Raw genomic sequence first — 19,456 nt, forward strand, 5'->3', positions numbered from 1 at the left:
TTACCATAATCGATAATTACTTAACTTGTTTCCCGCCTAGAAAAACCCGTCCACCTTAATTTAACGAAAGATTAAAAAACGATCACTATAAGCCAAATAAAACCTCAAGAATTCCTTCTACGCAACTTTCCGGAGAGCAAGGGGCTTCGTTATCTCGTCTTCTGCCGCATCCCAAAGTAACCGACTATCCCTTAGCAGTCAATTGTCAGATTTTTGCAAAATTTATTAGCCGGACGGAGAGTAGGAACCGGCAAACTTGCAAACAGAAGAACTTGCGCCCGCGGCTCCGCCCAATCCCAGAGTTGCCCAAAGGAAGGGAGGATCCGCACGCATGCGCCGTTCTTCTCTGAGCGCTTCGGGCTGAACCCCACCCCTGACCCTTGGCTTGTTTAACCACTGCGCCTGCGCAACACGGACCTGTTTGTTCTTTTGTCGGCGCTGTCAATAAAGTTTTAGTGGGCAGACTCCCTTTTTACTTGGCAAGATGGCGGAGTACGACTTGACAACTCGGATCGCGCACTTTTTGGATCGGCACCTAGTCTTTCCGTTGCTCGAGTTTCTCTCCGTAAAAGAGGTGAGGGGGACTTTGACCGCGAGGAAGGCGTGGGAGCGTATGAGGCGCGGGGCGAGGCCTAGAGGCGGTGGCGATAGCCGTAGGCCTGATACACGTGTGAGGCGGCCGCGAGTTTGGTCCTGCGTTCGGGAGTAAGGATCGGCCGGTAATTTAGCATCGTCCCAGTTAATTAGCACTGCAGAATTTGGTTGTGATGAGAAGTGAGGGCACAGCAGGCAACTTAGGGGAGGAAGAGGTCCCTGCTTCTCTGCTGGAGGTGACAGTGCCAGAGGGACTTCCGCGTCAGTTCCTCTCGCAAGTTGACCAACCATTCGCCGCTTCCCTGCAGTAACGCTTGCTTCAAAAAGCAAATCGGAATGTTACAGATCCTGTTTGCTCTTTCGAGAACTGTGGGAAGGGTGTGCTTGGCTTTGTTTTTGTTTGCCGATCTTTGGAATAATTTTCTTACACTGAAATACCTAGTATTTTAATTTACATTAAGTTGAATTCTTCGCAGAGAGTTTTCCTGGTTTTTCGGCAAGTAGCCACTTCCTAGAAGCGTGCCAGATTTTGTCGGATGGGGACGCCTCCGCCACCCACTTCCCCTCCCCCCGCCAAAAAGGAAAAAGAAAACCAACAACCCTGGACATTTTTTTTTTTTTTTAATTTAAAAGTGGTTTTCCGGTGTATACAGACTTCGAGTAACATGAAGGTTAACTTTCATTTAGCTACTCAAGATACCTAGAATTAGCCTGTGATTCTGGTACCTCATTTCAAAACGTCTAAATCCTGAAAGTTTTGAAATACTGGGCTTAGTTATACCTTGAATTTGTTGGGAAGTTGGCACGTTTTAGTAATTATAATAATGTTACTGTGTTGAAGGGACTCGATTATTGGCCAGAAAAGTAAATGAATTCTGTATCTGAAAATGGGGTACAACATAAGCCTACTTAGGGAACTCTAAATTTGGGGAGTGGATTTATGGCTCAACAGTAAAACAGAAAAGCTCTGCAAATAAACATTAAATTGTGATAACGTCAGATCTTCCTGGAAGTTAACTGTTCATTAGACAGGTTTAATCCTCAAATTTATCTGCTCCTTTTCTAAACACATAACGGGATTCTAAAGTTGTGATATTAGGGAACAAGCAGAGTTTATTTTCAATAAATTTCAGGAATGTAAAAATAAAGCAATATAAAGCTTTGTCATGAGAGGTTCTTTTTGGTTTTTATTTTTTAATTTCTCCTTATGTAGGATGTACTTATATTTGTATTTTAGAGCTTGCATAAAACAGTACATTCTGCCTTTTTTCCTTTTCTGGATATGTGAGGATAATTCACCAAAGATCAAGGAATAGAAAAATGCCATATTTGAAATCCTTTATCAGCTATTTGTAGAAATGCTTCTAAATCAGCCAAAGTTCATATTCTTGTACTGTGTTCTTTACACTTTTGTCTTACAAGGCAGATCCGTAACAGGAAGGAATATGTGAGTGTAAATTAGGTTTTCATAGGGTAAGACCAAAACTATGAAGAGCAGCTGAGAATCAGTGGAAAATAACTGCTCAGTACTTGCCTCTTTGTAGATAATGTTGGTAAAATGGTTGGAATACACCAAGAGGAAGACAGGTTTACTTAGCAGTTACTAAGTATAGGCCTGTCATGGAGTTGTGTTAAATCCAGGATAAAACCCAGACATTTCACCGCTGAAAAACTTACCTATCCTTTAGAGGAGATAAAGGTCTATAATTACATATGGGGGGGTAAAGTCAGAAGTAGGGGCAGAGTGCTATCAAAATTGGAGATTCTATTCGGAAAAAGGACTTTGAGGATAGGTTTTAAGTTGAGTTTTAGATGGTTAGGATGGAGACAGCGATCATGATTCCTAATAGTAACAATTTGATATATTTGTAATTTGCTGGATAATGTAAGCTCTATGAGAGTAGGATCTTTGTTTTGTTTTCTGTTGTGTCCTTAGCTGTAAAATAGAGGGGCATGAAGACTTTTAATGATTATTTAATATCTCTACTTCAGAGCTGTTTTTTATTTTAAGAAAGCCTGTCTCTGGGCGCCTGGGTGGCTCAGTGGGTTAAGTAAGGCCTCTGCCTTCTGCTCAGGTCATGATCCCAGGGTCCTGGGATGGAGCCCCGCATTGGACTCTCTGCTCCGCAGGATGCCTGCTTCCTCCTCTCTCTCTCTGCCTCTCTGCCTACTTCTGATCTCTATCAAATAAATAAATAAAATCTTAAAAAAAAAAAAAAAAGCCTGTCTCATGCGTAAAGTGTTGATACTGCCACAAATCTTATGGGGTTAGAAAAATTACATGAGATAATGCATATAAAGCACTTAGCCCTCTGGGACAAAGTGAGTATTCCTGAATATTTTCCATTAGGAGGCTAGGCCATCCTGTGTGAGAGTAGAGTGAGATAAGGAATGGAAATGGGGACTGAGAAAACTGACCAAAGTATAAGGATTGGGAAGTGTGGATGGCCCAACTGAGATTGAAAATTATACATTTGTAGGAGCTGATGACAGTCACTCTGTGAGTGATAGGAGCAGTGGAAGGTTATTTAAGTAGTGTAGAAATGTTTGGAGGTAGACTTACATGTCATTTAGAAATTGCTTATTAGCAGAGAAAAGCACAGATGTGATTAAATAGCATTATTGCCTGTTTCTGAAACATTTCATAGTCGTCCCTAGCCAGAACGTAGAAGACAGACAACTTTTTTCCAGAAATAAAGATAGACATTGAATTGTATTTAGTTGGAGAAAATGGATGGAGTCAATGATAGTACTAATGAGAAGATCTTTGAAATAGCTAAAAATGGATCTAATGTAGTAAATGACAACCAAAAAGGGGGATATAAAAATTAAAAAGAACAGAGGGTATAATGAAGCATTTTAATGGTAATGGTGAAAGAGATGGTGAATTTAGTTGAAATCTTAGAGATGAGGTACTAAATGGAAGTTGTGGAAAGTTGTGGGAAATTTTAAGACTTGAGTTTCTCAGGAATCATCAGAATGGATGTTGGATTTGTAGAGGATGACAGCAGGAAGAAATGTCAAAAGAATAATTTCTTTTTTTAATTTTTAAAGATTTTATTTATTTGACAGAGAACAAAGATCCCAAGTACGCAAAGCAGCAGGCAGAGGCAGAGGGAGAGGGAGAAGCAGGCTCCCTGCTAAGCAGAGAGCCCCATGTTGAGCTTGATCCCAGGACCCTGGGATCATGACCTGAGCCGAAGGCAGACGTTTAACTGACTGAGCCACCTAGGTGCCCCTAAAAATAATTTTTAACTGATGAACATTTGCAAACAGTTTCAATTATAGAACACTAACTTTGTACCCCGATTAAGTGAAATAATTCCCACCCCACCCCCCAATTTCATACTTCCATGAGTAGATCTCTTTTACAAAAAAGTTTAGTCCATTATTTTTTGCTTCAAAAAGAAAAGGAATTGTGAAAACTTTTATAGTACCTATACTATCTTGTTTTTTTGTTTTTTGTTTTTTTTTTAAAGACTTGATTATTTTAGAGAGAGAGCTTGCAAGAGAACAGTTGTCATGGGGAGGGCAGAGTCAGAGGGAGAGAGAAAATCTCAGACTCCCTGTTGAGTGTAGAACCCCATGTGGAGCTCTATCCCAGAACCTTGAGATAATGACCTGAGCTGAAACCATGAGTCCATTTGCTCAACTGACCACCCAGGTGCCCCTAGTTTCCTAGATTCTTGCCTCTTAGCTCAAAAGTCTAGAATATTTACTGTCTGCCCTCTACAGAGTATGTGTGGGTATAAGGCAGAATTTAGGGAAGGTGATATAAGCAGCTACTGTTTTAAGAGGCCAGTAAGATCTGATGGCTGAGGAGCAGGGTTTTGAATCTATATAGATAAGAGACAATACAAATTAAAAGCTATTAATGGAGTGGCAAGAAGAGGTTGGCATGCTAGGGAAAGATGTTTTCACAAGATTAGGTTTCTATAGGGTACACTGAAAGGAGGCCTCAATTTTTTTTTAAGTAAACTTTTTAATCAAATAAATCAAATATAGCATTCATACAGAACAGTGCCAAATACAAGCACCGTTTTTCAAAGTGAACCCACTTACATGACCACCATCCAGACCAATAAATGAAACATTACAAATATCCTAAAAACCTTCCCCTGATCCCTCTTGGTCACTACTCACACCTCCCAATGGAGGTGTCTGATCTAGAATTGTTTTTGCCTGGTTTTGATTTTATGTATATGAAATTAAGCATTGTACTGCTTTGTATGACTTACTTTATTAAACATTGTGAGAGTCATCCAAGTTGGTAGGATAACTGTAGTTCTTTGATTTGAATGCTGAATGTTAATCTGTTATAGGAGTATATTACAGTTTAACCATTCTAATGTTTATAAACTTGGCTCTTACAAGTAGTACTGCCATGAACATTCTTGGAAATGTCCTTTGAATATTTGCACCCATTTCTCTTGGGTATCAAGGAGCAGAATTACTGGATCAAAAAGTATTTTTGATTTTAGAAGATGAAAACAGTTTTCCAAAGCAGTTGTACTTCTGCCAGAAGAGTAAGTGTTCAGTTACTCTAAATCTACACCAACACTGGTATTGCCATATTTTTTGGTTTTGTGCTTTTAATGTGGCTTAATTTGCATTTTCTGTACAATGAACGAAGTTGAGATATTTGGTGTTTGTTGGCTATTTGGTTATACTCTTGTAAAATGGCTATTAAAATTTTATAGCTATTTTCAGTTCTCTCTTTTCTTACTATTTTATTTGTTGGAGTTCTTTGTAGAGTTTGGAAGTTTCAGTTTTGATCTCGTGGCTGTATTATTGGATGACCTTGATCTTTTTACAGGCTTGAAATGTGGAATCTTCCTACATTTTTCTTTCCTTGACAAAATTGGATTTAATATGCAAATCTTTTGCTGAAGCTTTATCCTGATGACTGCGTATTTTAAAAAAAAAAAAAATTTTTTTTTTAAATTTTGGTTACTATCTCCTTGAATACTATTGGATAGGATCCTTACATATTGCTCATTGCCCTAAACTTCACATTTACGTAAGTTTGCTAGTGTATCTATTTGGTCCTAGTTCTGTTTTAGTGGTATGGATGGGGAAGGATTATAAAGGATTCAAATGAATTAGTGAAAAATATATGGGGGTAGACAAAAGGCCACCCCAAGGAGAGATGAGTACCTATCATGTGGATGTGAGATGGTGAGAAAATAAAAAAATTTAGTTGATTCCTAATTACTTGGTGTGGCAAGAAAACAACTACATGTGCCTGTCGGTGGAGTTGGTGTGGTTTATCAGTTTGTTTGGGAGAAGTTCGGCATACTCATTAGAACGTAATTTTCTCTTGCAGATATATAATGAAAAAGAATTATTACAAGGGAAATTGGATCTCCTTAGTGATACCAACATGGTAGACTTTGCTATGGATGTATACAAAAACCTTTATTCTGATGATATTCCACATGGTAAGTTTTGTCAGCTTCTCTCATGAACTGAGGATATGTGTTAAAGTTTTATGATTTATAAAAGAGCTTTAGTCAAAAGTCTTTAATAAACTATTTGAATGTTTAAAAGTTCTGTGAATGAAAGTTAACGTGAAGGTTACATGTCATCTAAAGTATATTATTTTCTCATTACAAAAGGTATGAAACTTCTTTAAAACGTGATTTTCAAATATGTTCAGTTCATAGTATGTAACATCAGAATTGGGCTTATGAATCAGATTGTCTTCTTAGAAATAATCTGGGAATGTTGCTGGTTTTGGCCTGCTAACTTTTTCAGTTAGTATCTATGTGCCTTAGAGACTTCTTTTCATCTTTAATCATCTGGGTAGAGCCAAGGTTCTCAAAAGTATTGTTCCCAATACCAGATCATCAGTGCACCTGGGGAGCTTGTTAGAAATGCAAATTTAGGGGTCATACCCCCAGATCTACTTAATCAGAAACTGTTGGCTGAGGCCCAGCACTTAAATTGGAGAACTACTCTGGTATGGTGTTTTCTACATTCTTGTTTTCTGTGGTAATAGATGTTCCTTTAAAAAAAAAAAAAGTTTTCCCGTAAGTTTGAAAAATGTGTTATTTCTCTTATGAACCTGGTGTTTTAAAAAATTCTAAGAATGCTTTCAATAGAGAAATACAATTTACTTTGTTTAAATTGACATTTTCCAAAATTTGATCACGGATACCCTTTTATGTTTAAGAAATTCTGTTGTGGTAGTACTTCTTAATATATAACACAAATTACTACACTAAATATTGTCACCTTTTTTAATTATAGTAAATGACAGTAGCTCTTTAAATTTTAGTTTGTGATGAAAAAGTTAACTATTTCTTAGTGAAAATTTAAAACACGTCTGCAGGGTAGGTTACCTGCAAGTTTTCTCTGACTCTACATAATACAGTTAAAAGAAACTAGAACTGGGTTTGAGAGATTACAGAATTAGATTTATAGTGAAAAGAGATTACTGACTGGATTTAAATTCCATTCAGCCTAATTGAAAATCTATAGTCATATGTAAACCCTCTGAGTCTTTGTTCAGAAACTCTGGGATAATATTCATCTGAGAACATTCAGTGAGAACAAATATAAAAACATGAAGCTTCTGAAATGTGGAATTAGATAATGGTTCCTTAGCAGACACCCCTCCCCCAGGCTGTATCTGCATATTCCTGAGTTTTCTTTAAGAGTTAGAAGAAGATTCCCTCTTTATGTGCCTTTGCACTGCTAGAAAGAAAAAAAAAATGGATCTGGGAGACTTATTGAGTTGGTGTTGCTGGCATATGAATATATTGGGGGTAAATAAATTTATGCATAATTTAAATAACTTGAAAATTTTCCAGAGACATCCTCATGGTGAGCAGTATAGTTTAACATTAGAGTACTCCTTTGCATTTTTAATTAGCTTTGAGAGAAAAAAGAACCACAGTTGTTGCACAACTGAAACAGCTTCAGGCAGAAACAGAACCAATTGTGAAGATGTTTGAGGATCCAGAAACTACAAGGCAGATGCAGTCAACCAGGTAACCTCCCTTAATTTGAATTCTGAAAATTCTCTTTTCTGGATTAAGACAAATGTTAATTCAAATTGTTGAGGGGAAATCAGAGGGGGAGACAAAACATGAGAGACTGTGAATTCTGAGAGACAAACGGAGGGTTTGGGGGGGGCAGTGGGGGGTTGGGTGAGCCTGGTGGTGGGTATTGTGGAGGGCACCTATTGCATGGAGCACTGGGTGTGGTGCACAATGAATTTTGGAACACTGAAAAAAATTTTAAAAATTCAAATTTTGTCTAATATTCCATCATAAAATTCATGGCTTAATTGATATTTTATCTGTTTGTTTTCACTTATACTTATGGTATAGGGACCAGGAATTCCTTAATAAATAGTAATACTAATTTTATTTTTAATTTCTTTACCATTTATCCAAATCTGATTATGCTGGAGCAGTTTTGCCTTCTTCCTCTCTTTCCACGGGACATTGGCAATGTCTGGTGACATTTTTACTTATCCCAATTGAAGGGGTGCTACTAGCACCCAGCAAGGAGAGGCTAGGGATGCTGCTCACCATCCTGCAATGCATAAGACAGTACCCTACCCCAACAAAGAGTTATCCAGCCCAGAAGTGTCAGTAGTACTGAGGTTGACGTACCTGTGCCTGGGCAGTACCAGGAGGGAAACCTGAGCCCACTTTATCACTTGGCTGCATTCTCTAGTATCTTTCCAACCTCATTGCCCAGCCCAGGAAGGGAGGGTAGTGTGGAGCTGATAAGGTTATTTTATTCTTAACTTCCTCTTAACTAGAAATAAACCTATTGCTTGGTTTCCAAAAAATGCCATGTTGCCTGGTTCTGACTTAATGTTTATCATTAATTGAAGCCCCTTGGGTTATTAGGAATCTTTAAAACAAAATCTGCTAGAACTGAATATTGTGGTAAATCTTAGCTGCCAGTATATTTACTAGAGAAATTGCTGAAGTTTTTGCCATGTTGTGTCTTTAGTTCATACAATATGTGACCAAAACAAACTTTTAGGGAGATGAGCTCAAGTTTTCATTTATGATTTAGGGAAGTGTTAACCAGATAATTTTAAGCAAAACACCAAATAGTGCACAATTACTATACCATATTATAATGTAATCTACTACATCACTAACAACACCATGTTTTATCTATACAGGTAGATATATACCTATTACACAGATAGCTGTATCTTACAAAGCAATAATATATAGCTATGTGTATGTGTACTATACTTCTTATTATACTTAGAATATAATGGCTTAAACCCTCAGGTCACTTGTAAGTGCACACAAAGGAACAGCTCAAATAATCCGGCTGTTAGGGTACAACAGAGCATTTAGAATTTAAGTTCTAAATTTAGTCTAGTCACTTAAATACTAGAAATTAATGTGATTACAGTATGAATCAAGATGAGTATAGATTTATTCACCAGTTATTAGAGAAGATTCCTTGCAGTTTAATAGGCATGGCATTGAGATAAATGAAAGGATGGAATTGTGTTTTAAAAACTTGCAAAGGAATAACCTCTTCCTTCTAATTCCTGTTTCTAAATTTCACTGAACATGTAACATTTTACCTCTCATACGTTTCTGGAAATACCCAGTCAACCAAGGAACAACAGTGATTATGTATCTGAAAGATAAAAGGAGTGTAACACAAAGTTACTCACTGTGATCCACAAGTGTTAAGTTTTTTTGAAATCTTATGTTAAAATTTCATCCATATTTCATATTCAGTATTATGATATATCCATGTAATTTTGGTGATGATATATTCCTTTCCCACTAAATCTTCAGGTAAAATTATGCTCTGAAAAAACATGCCATAGCATTCCCTCTGTGATAAGCATTAAGAGAATGTTTTCTTTTTTGAAAATGCCCAGTAAGCTGTGCCCATCAATCACTTGTTCCTTGATGTCTTTGTTGATCACTTTGTCTTTTACCAGCCTGCCTGGCAAACATCTTAGTTATTATGCAAGCCAATTTAAGAAAGGTTCAATTGGGTTGACACTGATACAGATAATAATTACAGTAGGGTATGTGGCATCGATACGTAAGTTAAGCATAATTGATTAATTTTGTAGTTTATTTTATTCTGAAAGACTTATTTCTAGTGTTTTAAATATTAAGGTATTTAAAGGTATTTAAATGGCTTTATGTAGGTTATAGGATAAACTTTAAAAATGCTTATTTTGTTTTCTGTGACCTATAAAATATAATAATTTTTGTTTCTAATTAAGAGATGGTCGGATGCTGTTTGATTACCTGGCGGACAAGCATGGTGTAAGTGGTATTTTAAAAATTTTCTTTAGTTGTGCTGTTTAAATAGGCTAATTAAAAAATAGTGCTGCATAGATAGGTTTGAGGCTTGAAAAAGTATTATTTCTAGATTAATTTATTAAATATAAGACCTGGTATGTTTTTGAAACTTGAGTTTTTAAAAATTGATGCTGATGGGAAAATGAGGTGCTTATATTTAACTTTAGATCATAGAATTGTTCGAAACTTTTTATTTTTTCTAGAATAACCAAGGAATAGGTACTGTTTTATATTTCTGATGCATTAACAAAGAAAAATAGAACTAAATTTGAATTAGAAATGTTTTGAGCGGTAGAATTGGGTAATATTTTGGCTGCCTTGTGGAATATAGTAATTCTTGATATTATCAAGGTCTTCATAAATCCCCAGTAAAGGAATTTTATTACAGCCTTCTGTAGTCATTTTCCACTCTCCTTTCCTTTGTGTTAAAGTGTGAGGATTTGCATATAATTAATTCTTTACTTGCATTCAAGTTTTATCTCTCATTTAACACCTGTAATAAGAGGTATGCTGATCACTGTGCAAATTATTCTTTCTGTTTTCCACATATAATGTTTGGTATATTTGACAGTGTTCTAGTTCATAGCCCTTCTCTTACATTACTTTTACTTTGCTTGCATTGCTAGCTTTAAAAGTTGCTGTACTTTGGGGCTAGTTTTCACAGAGAACTGAAATTTACTTTTACATGTTATTGTACAGAATCTCAAACCCTTACAGGGATTCATGCACTTGGTAGTTGTTTAAGCTCAGTCACTAACTGAGAACCTCACACCTCAACCTTTCCCTGCAATTCAAATGCTCATTGCAACAAATTAGATATTGTTACAGTTCATAACTCTTTGAGACCAGAATTATGAATGATAAATCTGTCAGTTGATAATTCGTGTTCTAAGATTCATGTGTTCCGTCATGCTTTTTGTTTTATTTATTTTTTTTTGTGACACTTGGGATACACTGAAAATACTGATCTGATGTCTGGGGATATTTAAAGGAGTAAATGGTTTGAATTTAAAAACTCAGAGTTAAAAATATAACTGATGCCTTTTTTTTCTTTTTTTAGTTTAGGCAGGAATATTTAGATACACTCTACAGGTATGCGAAATTCCAATATGAATGTGGGAATTACTCTGGAGCTGCAGAATATCTCTACTTCTTTAGAGTATTGGTAAGTAAATTGTTTTTCTTCTCTCAGATTTTGTAGGATTCTCCTGTTTTGTCAAAACATGTCTATAGATTTGAGTCTATACGTAAATATTCAAGAATCCTTGGTGAAAGGAGGAAAACTTTCCTCAACAAAGAACAAATAGAAATAGGAAAGCTTGTATCAGGACCTCAGAATTTGGAGGGAGATTTAATTTGTCCTTGAAATACAGAAAGTAAGAGCTGCTAAATTTATTACTTTATGTATAATTGTGTGATAAGCATTAGCAAAATTCTATCATGATCAGTTTGTTAAATTACTCTGTAGCACAGTGAGCAGCACATTATGGATGCTTAATAAATATTTTTTTAATAAACCCATTATTCCTAATTTTAATTAGATATCTTAGGCTATATACATCCCCTGAGTTTGTTTCAAATAACTATAAAGTTCTAATGATAATTTGAAAAAAAATTATGCCTTAATAGTAGCTTTTTTCCATTTATTTCTGCCCTTAGCTATTAGAAAATAAAACTCAATGATTTTTTTTTTAATAATAGAGCAAATTTCTATCCATAAAGAACCCTGTTTGTTATTTTCATTTGTCTGTTTGACAAGCTCCTAGATTCAGTGCTTTAGTTTGGGAAAAAGGAAAATTAAATGAAGCCAAAGGAAAAAAAATTGGGCTTTTTTTTTTTTTTTTTTAAGATTTTGTTTATTTGACAGATCACAAGTAGGTAGAGCAGCAGACAGAGAGAGGGGGAGAATCAGGCTTCCTGCTGAGCAGAAAGCCTGATGCAGGGCTCCATCCCAGGACCTTGGGTGAGCTGAAGGCAAAGGCTTCAACCCTCAGAGCCACCCAGGCACCCCAAAATCAGGCTTTCAAATGAAAAAATTTTTTTCTCATTCTGCCTTCTGTGTAGGTAATTGTATCGATGCCTTCTGTAGTTATCGAGATGCCCTTGTTTTAACTAGCTTCTTATTTGAGAAATTATAATTTGTTCCTCATTTTGGGTTAGTCAGCAAGTACCTAAGTCTCTGATTTACCTAGTTAATCCTAGATATTGGGAAATGACCTCTAAAGACAGGGTTTTCTTTTTTTTTTTTTAAAGATTTTATTTATTTGACAGAGAGAGATCACAAGTAGGCAGAGAGGCAGGCAGAGAGAGAGAGAGGAGGAAGCAGGCTCCCTGCTAAGCAGAGAGCCCGATGTGGGACTCGATCCCAGGACCCTGAGATCATGACCTGAGCCGAAGGCAGCGGCTTAACCCACTGAGCCACCCAGGCGCCCCAAGACAGGGTTTTCTAATCTTGGAAGAGTCTGTTTCTTCTGTCTCTGCTTTCTGATGCCTTTATTCATTTAGCCCCATATACCTGCCGGAAAGAAAAGACTTACAGCTTCTATCTTTGGTTGTTTTTTTGGAAATTAAATATTCCTTTTTGGGGGATCTGGGAAGGGAAGAGATTGGTGTTTTATTAATACTGCTAATTCCTACACTTAAAAAGTAGTTAACTTCATTTTTTAAAGCTACCATCCTTCCTTCAAAAGGAAATAAAGATTCTCAGTTTATTTCAAAGTTTGATTTGAAAAATACTTATTTTCTCTTAACTCGCATTTTTGAATATTCTTAATTTACAGATTAGCTGTGGTTAGCTTGCAAGTGCATTGAAGGTAATCGGTGATGCTAAACTTGTAGTGGCTTATCATAAAATTCCATCAGTTTTACTTTGAATATTATGAAGGATTTAGGAGAGCAAAAGTTGATTACTTTGGAAATGTAAACAGCTTAAACCAGGATTGTAAAATCAGAAGCCTGATATGATTACAGCTACTTGAAAAGAGTTGGTTATTCATATCATTTGTTAATGCTGGGAGTGAATTTTGAGAATGAAGATTTAGTGTCATGTTAGAGTTCTAGCACAGTAAATTTATTGTTGCTGGTTGGTGAGTGAATGTGCCATTTTGCTAAGACATGGAAACTTAAGGTAACTGCTGGAAATCCAGATACTGAAACTCTTCTAGCATATCCACCCTTGAAAGCAGGTTGGTATGAAGAGCCAACTGTACTGACATGGACTTGAGCCAGAGTAGTACGCAGAAACTTTGGGGGATTAAAAAACTTGCTATGCTGCTACAAAAACCTTTTATCCTAACAAATATAACATATTCTAGTTTTGACAGTATATTATATTTATGTAGTGTAGTTTTGTAATTAGTCTGAAAATGTTTACAAATGATAGGTATATATACTTAAAGGTTTGTGAAGTTTTTTTGTTTCCTTTTTTTAAATATGAAGATCCTACTTTGTTCCCTAACTTAAAAAAAATTCTCCGTTTTAAGCTTTTGCATTGTTGAAATTCAAAGGGCATTTGTTTGGATGATTGATTACCATGATTTGAACACAAAAATCAATGTTTTACATTAAGAGTTAAAATCTAGTGATTGGGTAGTGTTTAGAAATTATGTGAAATTTATTTTAAATTTATGTCCCATCTGTGTGACAAACTTTTGAATAGCCTGGAGTTGGCGTATTGATAGGGGCTAACCAAGCTAAGTTTAAACCAAGGGATAATTTTACTTCCCTTTTTCTTCTGTTTAGATAGGCACTAAAATCTATGTATTTGTTCAAAATCTTGTTAATAGTAAAGATTAAAAATCCTGAATTGAATTTGGGATGAAAAATGTCTGTGTTTTACATATTAGTTATTTACTTTGGTTTTTTTGTAATACCAGTTTTTTCATTTCTAAATGCTTGTCTGGTGGTTGGTTATTCTTTTAAATCTATAGTTAGGGAAACATAAGCTATGAAAGAACCATTGTAACTATGATCTGAGATTAGAATTTGACTCTCCAGGTGACCTATTGTAGGTCAGTTTTGTGTAAATTAAAGCTGTGTGACCCTAGAATGTACCTTTATTTTTTAAAAATTTGATGGCTTTTAGAATATATCAAGGAATATTTACATGCATCCTATTTGATTGTGTTCTAAGAAATGAATTAATTTGGAATGAAATAGTGGAGAAGAGTTGGTAAGGATTTTTGAAGGTTTTGGTTTTAAAAGTTACAAAAATAAATAAAAGGGATTAACACTGTTTTTTAATTATTTTGTTAAAATCTGCCTTCTCTATCCCTTTGGTCTGACTCAAAAATATAACTCTCCCTTCATCCAGGAGATATTTGAAATAAAAGTGATTTTAAGATGCTAGAACTATTGGTGATCATATTTTAGTAGTGTGATTTTTGTTATTCTTTTCACTCAGAATTTAAAATTTTTCTCCTCCAAGTACATGCCATTTGATTTGAACGTACTTTTCCTTGACTGAAGAAAGTTTTAGTAATGATTACTCTTGGAAGTTTTGGGTCTGATGTGCCCTATTTGATAATGTTGGTATAAAAGATGTCTGTTTCATATTGATTTTCAGATATACAATTTATCACATTTAACTATCAAACTGGAATGTGTCTTGAATTGGTTGTGATTTAGAAACATGAATTAAAAAAAAAAAAACTTCTAGGGATACTTGGGTGGCTTAGGTAAGTGTCTGCCTCAGCTCCGGTCAGAGGATCGAACCCTGCATCAGCCTTCCTGCTCCGTGGGGAGCCTGCTTCTCCCTCTGCCTGCCAGTCTGCCAGCCTGTGCTCTCTCTTGCTATCTCTGTCCAATAAATAAAATCTTTTTTCTTTAATTTTTTTAAAAGATTTTATTGTTTGATGGAGATAGCGAGAGAGAGAGAGAGAGAGCGCGCGCACGCACACAAGCACAGGGAGTGGCAGGCAGAGGGAGAGGGAGAGAAGCAGGCTTTCTGCTAAGCAAGGAGCCTGATGCGGGGCTTAGTCCCAGGACCCTGGGATCATGATCTGAACTAAAGGCAGATGCTTAACCGACTGAGCCACCCAGGCACTCTGAGCTGATATTTTTAGTAAATTGAGCTAAATGGAAACTGAATCAGTTTAAACCAGTGTGATCCAATAAGGACTTGGATAATTACTGTTTGGGGTAGAAAGTTACAGGTCTTTTAGTAGGCTAGGTGGCTATGTAAGGTATAAAATATACAATATCTTTTTTTCCTAGAATATTTAGAATTTAATTAATTGTGATTGCTTAAACAGGTTCCAGCAACAGATAGAAATGCTTTGAGTTCACTCTGGGGAAAACTGGCCTCTGAAATCTTAATGCAGAATTGGGATGCAGCTATGGAAGACCTTACACGATTAAAAGAGACCATAGATAATAATGTGAGTTACATTTTTCCAGGGTGATTCTCTGAAATATTTATGTACCCTTCATACTTTCTGATAAGGAAAACACTGTGTCTTTTTTTTTTTTTTTTTTTTTTTTTTTTTTTTTTTTTTGGTAAAGTGGATGTTGGGGAGGGAGGAATGGAAAAAAAGAAGGAGAAGGGTGAAAGGAGGGAGGAAGGAAGGGGAAAAATATGTCCAGATTAGCTTTTGTTGACTTGACATAAAAATCACAGTGGGTGAGTAGCTTGACTCGTTTCACTGAATTTCCCTGAAAGAAGCTGTCAAACTGCTTTTGGCTCTTAGAGACAAGAACTCAGGTTTTCATTTCTCTTACAGCTACTGCACCTTTTTTATTTGTACAGTGAAAATGGCATAATTCTATTAGTACCAGCTCAATGATAGGTCCTCAGTAAAGTCCTGTGTAGAAGGTAACAGTTTTCACCTACAGTTATATCTAATAAAACTACTTATGGAGTATTTAATTCAGTCCTTTTAAAATGTTTTCTGAAATAAGTATAATTTATGGCTTCTGTAAAAATGACTTAGCAGACGTTATTGAATCTATTTCTTAGAGCAGGGAGGTAATTTCTAATGTTGAGGTATGTGCAGAGGGTCTAGGGGATAGGACTTAGATCATAATGGCCATAGAGCATGCCCCAGAAGGTTCTCATTTCTAACTAAAATTTGGAGATCAGTGATGTTTATTCTCTTCCCTCTTTCTCATATATTATGATTTCCTATGCATGTATTTTTTAACCTTCTAGTCTGTGAGTTCTCCACTTCAGTCCCTTCAGCAGCGAACATGGCTCATCCACTGGTCTCTGTTCGTTTTCTTCAACCACCCCAAAGGGCGTGATAACATAATTGATCTCTTCCTTTACCAGCCACAGTAAGTTACTTCACTGCATAATTCTGGCTTTCGTTATATGAAATTACATGGATTTTTTTTTTTTTTATTAACTTAAAAAATGTACTTCTCTCTAACATTTGAATTTGTTGTCAACCTTTCTTCCCCCTGTACATGGTAGATTGGCTTGTTAATTGAAAAAGCCTACACGGAGGGGTGCCTGGGTGCCTCAGTTAAGCGTCTGCCGTTGGCTCAGGTTATGATATCAGGATCCTGGGATTGTGCTCCACGTGGGGCTTGCGTGCTTCTCCTACCTTTGCCACTCCCTCTGCTTGTGCTCCCTCTTTCTCAAATAAATTAAATAAAATCTTAAAAAAAAAAAAAAAAGCTTAGGTGTAACTCAAGTAAATTATTTGAAAAAAGTGTACTTTAAGTCTGTTGAAGAGCTATTTAGTGTATTTGCTTTGCCAGCAGAATAGGCGTCATGTAGAATCTCATGATTCTGCCTTACCCTAGAAGAACTAAATAAGAATCTGCATCTTAACAAGATTCTAGGTAATTAACATATTAATGAAAGCTTTAGAATTAGGGCTCTGGAGATTACGTGGAAGAAATGTATACATCCCAGAATCCATTATATCATTGCTCAGTTATCCAACCTTTGGTGCTAAGAAATTAACTACTTCATGAACTAGACTATTCTGTTTTTAGCTATAAATCATTTTTAAAAATTTATTTTTCCATTTGAGCTTGAAATGCCTTTGAATCTTCTAATTCCTTATTTGATTAGAACAACAGAAAACAAAACTTTGTAGAAACACTAGATAATTGAAGATAATTTTTCTTTATCTCTTCCTTCAGGCTAAATATACATGATTTTATCAAGTGTGTAATTTTTCAGACTCTTTAGTATTTTGATTGCCCTTCTTAGATAACTGCCAGTTTATCCATAATCATCTTGAAATACGGATCTTCAAATTCTAGGATTGTTACTTGAGTTTTATAGATCACAGGGGCAATATTAGCTTCTTGACCTGTATGTGTGCTTAGATAAACATAGTTCAAGATTGGAATAACTAGCCTTTGGTTCATGGTATGGCTTATATTGACTATATTGTTAGCTAAATAAACTTTGTATAAACATTCTTGAGCTGTACATTTGTTAAATGTTAATCTAAGTGAAGATATAGTTGTTACATTTCACTTGATTTCTGCATATTATTTTCTGTCAAATTATGATTTTAATGTTTTTTCTCTAAAATGCATGTATACTTTATAAAGGTATAGCTTAGATATAGATGGTGTAATACCCTTTTGAATTAAACATCAGTGAAGATTGAATAACCTGTTTTTTTTTTTGTTTGTTTTGGTTTTTTAAAGATTTTATTTATTTATTTGACAGACAGAGATCACAAGTAGGCAGAGAGAGAGGAGGAAGCAGGCTTCCTGCCGAGCAGAGAGCCTGATGTGGGGCTTGATCCCAGGACCCTGGGATCATGACCTGAACCTAAGGCAGGGGCTTTAACCCACTGAGCCACCCAGGCACCCGAATAAACTGTTTTTAAGTTGTTTTGTAGTTTTCAAAATCTTGGAAATAATATCTGTGGCATTATTTTTAGAGAAGTTGATGGGATACTCTAAACTGAGTCATATAAATAAATGTGACTTTAATGTGCTTTAATAAATGTACATTAAATGTTCATTTTAGTAAGATTTTTTAAGACTAAAATATTTGACCTCTTCAGGAAGTTAACATAATCAATAGCACTTTGAAAAAGAAGAGAAATTGGGGCATCTGGGTGGCTCAGTTGCCTTTGGCTCGGGTCATGATCCTGGAGTCCCGGGATTGAGTCCCACATCAGGCTCCCTGCTCGGCAGGGAGTCTGCTTCTCCCGTTAACCTCTCTCCTCTCATGCTCTCTCTCTCTCTCTCTCTCAAATAAATAAGTAAAATCTTCAAAAACGAAAATTAAAAAAAAAAAAAAGAAAAAGAAGAGAAACTAAGTTATTAGTGGTAATGTGGGTGAAAAATACCCAACCAGCTGAGAAATACCAGTATTTTTTTAATGGAGAACCAGGGAACCATTTTTGAATGGTATTTGTACTGTTCTCTGCATTAAATGCTAAATATTCCCCTGGATCTGCTAAAAAGAAGCAGTCTTAAACAGAAATAGTCTGTTTTATTTTTCATGTTAACATGGCAATGTAAGTTCAGTATTAATAGTATTTTAACAACATGATGACCCAGTATGTTAAAATCAAACATAGGCAGAGGAGTTTTTGTAGCTGGAAGTTATGATTCTCTTTCTTCAAAAAAAAGAAAAAAAAATACATGGCATTAGGTAAGATAAAAGACAATACATGATCTTTGCATCCCATTTTAAGGATAAATGATAAGAGGTGAAATTTTATAATTTTACATTGTATTTCTTTTTTTACTAGAGGTATTTTATGGTACTTAAGTAGATTAACATTTTCTAGATTCACATTATTCACTGATGTGTACTTATAGCCTCATTCTGAGCTTGTATTCCGTAAATCCTGTTTGTGGGAAAATACAGTTTTTAAATTGTATTTATTATATATTTTGCCATTTGCTGAATGCCATGATAAATTGTTTATAATCTGAAAAGGTATATAAATCATAGTATGTTGAATTAAGTAAAAGCTAGTGGGAAAAATTTAAGAAACCAGAAACAATTGTACACTAAGGTAAGATCCTACAAAGGTGTGTGGTATATACTGTATATACCCTACAAAGGGTATGTAATTCTTGGTTCTGGTCTTTAGTATAGTAAACTCAGTTGATTCCAAGTACTTTTTTTTTTTTTTTTAAGATTTTATTTATTTATTTGTCAGAGAGAGTGGGCACAGGCAGATAGAGTGGCAGGCAGAGGCAGAGGGAAAAGCAGGCTCCCTACTGAGCAAGGAGCCCGATGTGGGACTCGATCCCAAGACTCTGGGATCATGACCCGAGCTGAAGGCAGTCACTTAACCAACTGAGCCACCCAGGCATCCCGATTCCAAGTACTCTTAAAGCATCCTTCCTTCTCTTGGCTTCCTATGTGTAAATTTTACAGGGTCAGAACTCTTACCACTTATACTTCTCATTATGAATTACTGATGGTATTCTGGTTTATAAATTAGTCTTGCTGAGACGGGTTCAGTTTTGTTCTTCATAAATCGACCTGTATGCCAAATAAAGCTGCTTTAGAGTATTTGGAATCGGGGCACCTGGGTGGCTCAGTGGGTTGGGCCTCTGCCTTTGGGTCCGGTCATGGTGTTGGGGTTGTGGGATCCAGCCCTGCACTGGGCTCT

The 19,456-nt window shown here is 35.9% G+C and overlaps 1 protein-coding gene across 1 annotated transcript; it reads left to right on the forward strand.

The window, feature by feature from the left end:
- The first annotated feature begins 335 nt into the window (after positions 1-335).
- On the forward strand, positions 336-16,526 carry EIF3E (eukaryotic translation initiation factor 3 subunit E). Its single transcript, XM_082718996.1, has 7 exons — positions 336-574; positions 5,921-6,035; positions 7,472-7,589; positions 9,830-9,872; positions 10,969-11,073; positions 15,161-15,286; positions 16,057-16,526. The coding sequence occupies exons 1-7, from the start codon at positions 485-487 to the stop codon at positions 16,183-16,185; spliced, it is 726 nt and encodes a 241-aa protein (XP_082575122.1). The 5' UTR covers positions 336-484; the 3' UTR covers positions 16,186-16,526.
- The last annotated feature ends 2,930 nt before the right edge of the window (positions 16,527-19,456 follow it).

This window comes from Mustela nivalis, assembly GCF_964662115.1.
Source record: "Mustela nivalis genome assembly, chromosome: 2".
NCBI classification, from domain to species: domain Eukaryota; kingdom Metazoa; phylum Chordata; class Mammalia; order Carnivora; family Mustelidae; genus Mustela; species Mustela nivalis.